General features: G+C 37.3%; 1 protein-coding gene across 2 annotated transcripts in view; it reads right to left on the bottom strand.

Moving 5' to 3' along the window:
* The window catches only part of LOC109953479 (complement C3-like), a 9741-nt gene extending 3612 nt beyond the window's left edge, over positions 1-6129 (bottom strand). Inside the window, exons 1-10 of one of the 2 annotated variants that reach the window (XM_020588962.1) lie at positions 5945-6129; positions 5731-5779; positions 5329-5419; positions 5143-5232; positions 3680-3782; positions 3417-3506; positions 2032-2121; positions 1866-1949; positions 1327-1471; positions 213-490 (exon numbers count right to left, since the gene is read on the bottom strand). In XM_020588962.1, coding sequence (XP_020444618.1) covers positions 346-490; positions 1327-1471; positions 1866-1949; positions 2032-2121; positions 3417-3506; positions 3680-3782; positions 5143-5232; positions 5329-5419; positions 5731-5779; positions 5945-6026 — 969 coding nt within the window. In that variant the 5' untranslated portion in view covers positions 6027-6129 and the 3' untranslated portion in view covers positions 213-345. Of the gene's footprint in view, positions 1-212; positions 491-1326; positions 1472-1865; positions 1950-2031; positions 2122-3416; positions 3507-3679; positions 3783-5142; positions 5233-5328; positions 5420-5730; positions 5780-5944 lie in introns of those variants that run through there. The other variant, XM_020588963.1, reaches the window with a different exon arrangement.
* Between the last annotated feature and the right edge of the window lie 2083 nt (positions 6130-8212).

Genomic DNA, 8212 nt, shown 5'->3' on the forward strand with positions numbered 1-8212 from the left:
TGAATCACAGCTTTAAAATTTGTTTGTCTATATCCCTGAATTTACTTTGTGTCACTTGGCTGAGAGCAAAATTATCAAACCTTAAACTGCTTTGTCTAGTTGAACTGATCATAGATTGTTATATAGTCACCATACAGTAACCACTACTTGTTTAATTTGTGACATTAACCAGAAGTAAATCTGTATATCAGCCACAGACAATGAGATTAAGACCGTAACATTTTATTCAGCAATGTAAAACTTTATCTTCTGAATCCCATATATCTCATAGTAGTGAATGTTTTACACAACAAGGACAATTCAAAGTCAAACAATTTGAAAAGAACATTTTTATCTCCTTGAGTTTTACTTTTGTTGACATCCAGAGACTGAGTACTGCTGGATCATTTCCACTATACCCAAGCAGGTGGGTCTGTGCTCCTCATCTTGACACTCTTCCTCTGTGGGCCAGTACTCGATCCAGGTTCTCCCACCGAGCATGTACTGATATCTGTGGAGAGCAAAGTGAAAAATACAATGAGTTTTCACATTATTAGATATTTGTTCTTAGGGAAATAGAATTATTCAAGGCCACCTGCATGCAGTTCATTTATTTTCATAACTCATTCTACAATCTACAACATGGTGGAATAAAAATAAAAGATAAATATCACAGCAAATACAAATGAGTTTTGCTTCACAAAAAACTAAACATTCAGAGTTATATTTTTGTGCTATGACCAGTACAAGCAGTGACATATTTTGTTGACCTTGACATTTACTTTATCTGTTTGTATGGTATTTAACACAGTGCTAAGATAATAGACACATATAAACTGGGTTTGTTTCTGGTGCAAAGTCACTCTGCAGACAGTTTAGCGATTCTATCAAAAAAACAAGGCAAACTTGGAGGAACCATTATGGAGGAATGGTTAACTATGTAAATTTAGTGAAATACTATAGTTTCCAACTTGAAGATCAGTTTAATTCAACATCTAAATAAAGGTTAACTGTGACTGTTACAGAAAGGTTGATAAAGCTGTCATTGCATGCATTTACCTATAGTAAATTAATACAAATGACTGAAACCCTCTAACCATTCTACTCCACTCGGTTGTCCTGTACATAGTGCTGCTGTGCTTACATGTTAAGATAATTTAATAACTCCTTTACATGACTCAAACACCACCATCAAACAATAATTACAATGTAGGCATGCTTTATGTGCTCAAGGACTGTATGTTGTATGCAGTAATATAAAGCAGGGAAATAGTTAAAATGTTTAAATAGTGACAATATTACAAGAGCAGCTACACACACACACACACACACACAGAACAAACTCACGAGAATGTTTGGTCATCTCTATAAACATCTTTGAATGTGCCCATGATGAGGTAAGTTTTGTCTTTTCTCATATCTACAGCTTCCCTGCAGTGAGGATGACTGAGAAATGTGCGCACTTTGCCCAGAAGGTCCACATCAAGACTTCCTGCAATTAAATTATATAGTAGGAGAAGAGAATGCAGGGGAACATAATTAATGACACAACAGGTTTCATATACTGTTGTACTAATTTCAAATACAAAAAAACTTAAGATTTTTTTCTGCCTGTCTGGAAAAACAATCTGGGTGATGGCTATGTCACTTTTAAGCCACTGTAAGAAACATTACAGTAGATAAGTTCAAAGGAGATACTGTACATAGTCACCATCCAAACTTCCCCTTATTATAACATAAGTAAGTACAGTAGATACACAGCATTAAAATGTTTGACATTCTCCTAAACTTCTCATGTATAAATGGCTAAGGATTTTGTCTGACTAAATACACCACAAGGAGGGAAAGGAAAATGGCCACATGGGAAAGAGAAGACTAACACTCACCTTCTTTAATAACGTTCACTATTCGCACTTGGTAAGTGTCAGTGGACAAGCCCTCTGTATAATTCTCCACTCTTACTTTGTATGCTGACAGGAAACAAGTTGCACATTGTTGTGTTACTGCTTGCTCGCTCACTCATTCACATGTCACTGACTCACAAACACTTACCAAAATCTGTTTTGCTGGTCGATGTGATCTCACAAACCTTTTCACTACGGTAAGTGTTTCTGACTTTGAACTTTTGTATACTGCAGTTCTCTGGAAATAAACAATTGGCAAAGAGTGAAAATACAACTGATGACTCAAATGAATGAGCACATGGGCATGTCTGCATCTATGGTGCACGAGCTATTGCTATACCTGTGTAGTGTGTTTGTTTTTTATGCATCTGCGACTGTGATAGCTGCGGCCAGAGGCATTATGTTTTCAGATTGCACTCTGTCTGTCCATATAATTCTTATGAATGGAATTTCTTCAAAATTGGCACAAATGTCCTATTAGACACATTGTGATGAGTCATTCACATTTCCAGCACACGAGTTTCCTTTGTGTTTTGGTTAGCCATGCTGCTAATGTAGCCTACTCTACCTTAGCACCAAGTCTACCACCAGTGTGTCGGCATTGATAGATAAAAAAAACAAACAAACAAACACAGTTTAACATCCAGCACTAATGATAATGCATGGCATGTCATTATGGTGTGTTAACTGTGGCTCAAGTTCAACAGTGAATAGCAGTGAATGTTCATGCTAACAAGGTAAGAAAAAGAGTCTCCTTCCTGTGGGAGTACATGTCCCCAATTGTCCCCCGTACGTGATTGGTCAACACAGAGCCTTTGCCGGATGATGTCACCATCCAGTGCAGTGAGGGTGAAAATAGCATAGAAGGTCACACAGAGCTTCACTTAGAAGTTAGAAGCTCGTGCATAGTTCATGCACAGTTATAAGGTCTGAAGAGATTCATGAAATTGTACAGGAGAGAAGCCAGCCAGCTGAGTTTGTGGCAAAACCTGCATGTTGTTTTTAACTGCATATGATAATTCCTACTCAAAGTAGAACGGAGGTCACAGTCATTACAAGATGATTAGTTTAAACATTTCAAAATGCACCTGCACTGTTTTGCATTTTGTGACTTTCAGTCGAATAAAATATGATTTTTCCAGTCATACGTATATTTTGTCATTGAAGATTTCTTGAAAATAGTGTTAAAATATCATCTCGTCTTATTCTTGTGAACTTGTTATTGTGTATTGTCTCATCTCGTGAGCTAAGTGTATTGTCACAACCCTAATGTTAACATTAAAATTTATCTTGGTGCACTATTAAAAGCTGTTAGATTGGGTGTAGACTCTTAGCTTTGTTTAACCAGCTCTTGGTCTCAAGTCATCTAACGTTACTTTACTGCAATGCTGACTTGCTAAAGTAAGACAATGCAGGATGACAAATAATCAGCGCTTTACCTTTAGGACGCACAAAGTTAGTCTTTACTTGTACCCTCATGGTGTAACAAATTTAAGCGTTAAAGCTTCCATGTTCAGACAGTTTCCTCTTTACCTTCGCCACATATGCATTCATCATTCCTACAGAGCCGCTTCAGCTGTCCAGCTCTCCTCTCTGGATGGTAGAATTTCACACAGCGTTTTTCTGCAACAAAGATATTTGATCAACTGTGTTGTGGTACATCAGAAAATATACATTACTCTGAAAATATAAAAGTGCCCACTTATCTGTTATCTATTCTGACATCTATTTGCAGCAAAGAAAAATCTTGAAACACATTAAAGTTGCATATACTTCTCAGTGTCTTTGCTACTTACGGTCATAATATTCATAGACAGACACAGCAGCTGGCTGTAAGACACCCACTTTCATCTTCTGATGGATCCTAAAACTAATCTCCTCTGGTCGTGTGTGAGAAACCTGCGGCAAAATCCACAACAAAAGTAGAGTATGCGTGTGACAGAGAGGGAAGCACAATTGATCAATTTTAGTTCTTTTTGAAAATAAAATGCACATACATAAGAGCAGACCTTGCTGCTGACACATTTTATGGAGACTTTTTCTGAAAACTCTTCACAGTGAGGTCAGTGGGCTAGGCAGGATGCTGTTTTTGGAAAACTAACTTACTGCTGAATTTTCTAAATGTCATTTTTAAAAATCCTGGGCGCTGGTGACTCTTTTTCTGCTTCCTTTCCAATAGTTTGATCTCCAGAGTTTGTAGGTATCACAAATGAATTATATGTACACAGACCAAAGTTCCATGCTAAGATTTCTATTGCACCGCGGCTGTTAAGTGTCCTGAGATGCTCAGAAATGTCAGTCAGAAGGTTTTGTATTCAGCAACAGTTTATGTGAAAAAACACTCACATTCACAATGTCAGACAATAAAACAAGAGAATGGAATGTGAGTGTTTGCTTTTTATTTGACCACAAAATTTGAAAACAAATCATTATCCATGCTTTTGCTTTGCTTTTTGAAAAGAATATTGAAATAAGTCATTTTTTCCTGTTTGAAATTTTTGGTTTTATTTTGAAAAACAAATGACATACGGATTCTCACAGCTTTAAAGTAAAACCATTGAGTCATGCTATATAAGTCACTTCCCGGTCACACCACTTGTGTCAGATGAAAAAACCAAAATAGAGTACGAGTGCTTGTTATCCATTTTTTCTGTTTTTGATTTGCCTACAAAATCAAAAACTGGAAACAAGCTTTCACCATAAAACCTATTTCAATTTGATTTTGAGAAAAGGAGGCAGAGCAAAAGGAGTTCAGAAAAGAATTAGAATCAGAATCTGCTTTACTGGCCAAGTGTGTTGGACACACGAGGTATTTAACTCTGGTACATCGACTCTCAGTGTGAATGTACATATCCCCATGCAAGGGGCAAGTAAACAGTAAACAACATAAGGCTAGTATAACAAAATAAGCAGTATAAGCAGGCAGTAAACGATGCAGACAGACAAGGGAATGCTCATTGTGAATGAGATAAATAGGAATAAAAACAGAGTACTTAAAAATAGAGACCTGTACAAATCTGTATAATCTGTACAAGGTATATTTACAGGTATTGCACTGAGGATTATTGTCCAGTCATACTGTCGTGGGTCAAGTGTTCATCAGAGTGACGGCCTGGGGGAAGAAGCTGTCCCTGTGCCTGGTTGTCTTGGCACACAGAAACACTTACTTTGTCCAAGAAGATGAAGAGCGAGCTTCTTTCCGACAGAACAGTGATGAACAGAAAAATAAGGTAATGGACAGGAGGAAAGACTGTCTTACCTTGTCCAGGTAGATGATGAGGGAGCCTTTTTCTGAGAGAAGTGTGTCCATCTCATATTTTGAAATGATACGGGCACGTCCTTTAGACAACTACACATGTGCACACACACGCTGTTAACAGTTAGCACAAACAAGAAAGACTGTCTGAACCTGTGTTTGTAAGTTTATGTGCATATAAACTCTTACTAAGTCCAAGTCAGTTATGTTGACAGTGAAGCCAGTGAACAAGCCAATATCCAAGATTGACATGGATGCATCACGCTCCTTGTCCTTATACCTGTACAAAGAATAGACAGAATAACTTAAATACAAAAGATATGTGAGAAAAAAAAGATATTTGTCAAATTTTTAACCCAGCCACCTTTGGAAAATTTTTCAATGGCTTGAAAATTTGTTATAACTAAAAACACAGGATGAGATGTTAATAGAAGAGAGAGAGCAGTAATGTGCAACAGCTGTCAGTCTGTGGTGATGTCAAGGAAAGAGAAGGTAGGTAAATACGACAAGGGTGAAAATGAACATAAACAAGAATGAGTAGTGTTGGTGATGGTTGTGTTAAGTCGTGACTGCGACACATACTGTACTTACAAAACATATATTCTCAGGTTGTATACTTCCTCACTCTGATCTATTTTCTCTGGAGAAACAAAAGAGTTTTTTGGTTATTTGATTTTCTTCATAAAAAATACTTGGCAGCAAACAAGAGACATACAAGCAAATAACTGAAACAATACAAACAAGACAAAGGCAGCTAAAACAAAAATCAACAAAAGACAGAAAGAGACAGAGGGCACCAAGTGACCTGGGAGGAGCTGCACAGTAAGGCCAAACTTCTGACAGTCACTGTCTTCTTCTTGAGGCAAAACATAATACGCTGCGACCATCTGTCACAGAGGCAAAAGTAATAAGAAAAATTATTAAGAAAAGAAAACCAGTACCACTGTGTACAGCTGTATTAGGATCTTATCTTGTTGCATTACTAGGTAATAAGTGTCAGGAAGCTCTGTTATTACTGAGCTTTCATTAATCTCTTAGAAGGTCTCATTCATATATATATAAAGCAATCTTTTAGAGTAAAGCGATGATGTCTGTTAGCTAGAAGACCTAAGGTAGACTAAAGAGTCGATGTTTTATGTAGAAAGAAATTCTTGATAAAATGATATAGTGCTATGTTATGTATTTGCAAAACTGTTTAAATAATTGTTTAATCTGTTTGACCTTTGTAAAAGGACCCGTGCACATGAAATGCTGTGTGTAAGTTGGCACTGGAATATTTGTATTGGAAAAAACACTGTAATTTTAAAAAGTATTAATAAAGTATTAATACTGAAAAAATGACAACCTTCTGATTTTTTTGTTAACATAAGTCTTTTTCAGTGCTCAAGTTGTTTTGTTCAGTGACAGCCTTCTGATTTTATATCAGTGTTTCTTGATGCCAGAGTTTTTTCTTTCAATTTCAGTTCTCTGTTACTGTTTTGGCATTAAGGGGAGGGCTTTGAGAGGCTAAGGAGAGCATGATTTGCACTAAGCTGATGCTTTTTGAACACATGCTCATGCAGTGAACACAAAAATAATCACCTGGTGTTAGGTTTTACACACTAGTAAGTACATGTTAAATGTAACACATCCATCCATCCATCCATTTTCTTCCGCTTATCCGGAGCCGGGTCGCGGGGGCAGCAGTCTAAGCAAAGATGCCCAGACCTCCCTCTCTCCAGACACTTCCTCCAGCTCCTCCGGGGGAAGGCCGAAGCGTTCCCAGGCCAGCCGAGAGACATAGTCCCTCCAGCGTGTCCTGGGTCTTCCCCGGGGCCTCCTCCCGGTGGGACATGCCCAGAACACCTCAGACAGGAGATGGCCTAGAAGGTGAAACCGCTGAAATGGAGCCCAAGTCTGTGTAAAGATGCTCAGCTGATGGCACACCTGACACTGTTGTGTTTCCAGTAACGGCCCCAATGCACCAGTCCAGCTCAGATAAAGTACCACTGAGCAAACCTGTTCTCCTCCAGTGGTCAGCGTCTCTTGTCTGTCTTTGGCAATACTTTTCTTACGTCAGATATGACATCAAACCTTTTATTTCACTTCTTCAGCTAGTGTTCACTGAACTAGCTATAACATCCCATCCCATCTTTTGTGTGTGTTATTTTAGATCTAGTGCCGATCCTACTAAATATAGCAACTCGTTTGCTGTTCACATCCTGCAGCAGTAACTTCCACTTCAGAACTGCTAAAGATTTTGTTTCTTTTGGTGTCCAGTGCCCCACCATCTTTTTCATTTTGGCGTTTTTGAATCACTCAACTTTTATTTATTTATTTATTTTTGTCACTTTTTGTGTGATTCTTGTGTGTGCATTGGGGGGGCATTTATGCTTATTAGGAAAGACTGGCACATGCTCAGTTTATGAAGACAGTGGGAATCATCAATGTAAGAACACAGGTGAGAAAAATCCTGTGGTTTAAGAACACGTTCATGAATCAGATGTAGACTTCAGGACATTTCTTAAGATAACATAATTAAAAAAAAAAAATACTTAGGAAGTTGTTAATGAATGAGCCCGATTGTTTTTTTTTTTCTCTAATCCAGAATTAAAACAGACACAACTATACACAACAAATGCTAAAATATAAAACAAAAATGTGTATCACTTACTGTCAGTGTTGCTTGTCCTTTTCCTGTAGCAGTCACATTTACATCCTGGTTTATATCGTTGAACTGTTGAGATTTAGAATATGAACACATGCAAACAAACATACATAGACATTAAAAAAACAAAGCAATCACTAGGAGTCATTAGTAGGATTACAGGGTCATTTGGAATAAACACTGACAGGAAGTCTGAATTTAAAGCTAATTTTATATGCTTAACATTGAGACATTTGTAGGCGTAATATGAAAGGAGACTGTAGGAGCTATTTGATATATCATTAGTATTATTGATAATCATATTTGCTTTGAGTGTTTGATTACTTTGTTTAATTTAGATTAGACTTAGTATTTTTGTTATTTTTCTTTGGTTGTTTTGCTCTTTATTCAGTTTAGTTTATTTGGGGTTAATTTGAAGCTGAGTGA

The sequence above is a fragment of the Monopterus albus genome, unplaced genomic scaffold (genome assembly GCF_001952655.1).
Source record: "Monopterus albus unplaced genomic scaffold, M_albus_1.0 scaffold691.1, whole genome shotgun sequence".
Lineage (NCBI taxonomy): Eukaryota > Metazoa > Chordata > Actinopteri > Synbranchiformes > Synbranchidae > Monopterus > Monopterus albus.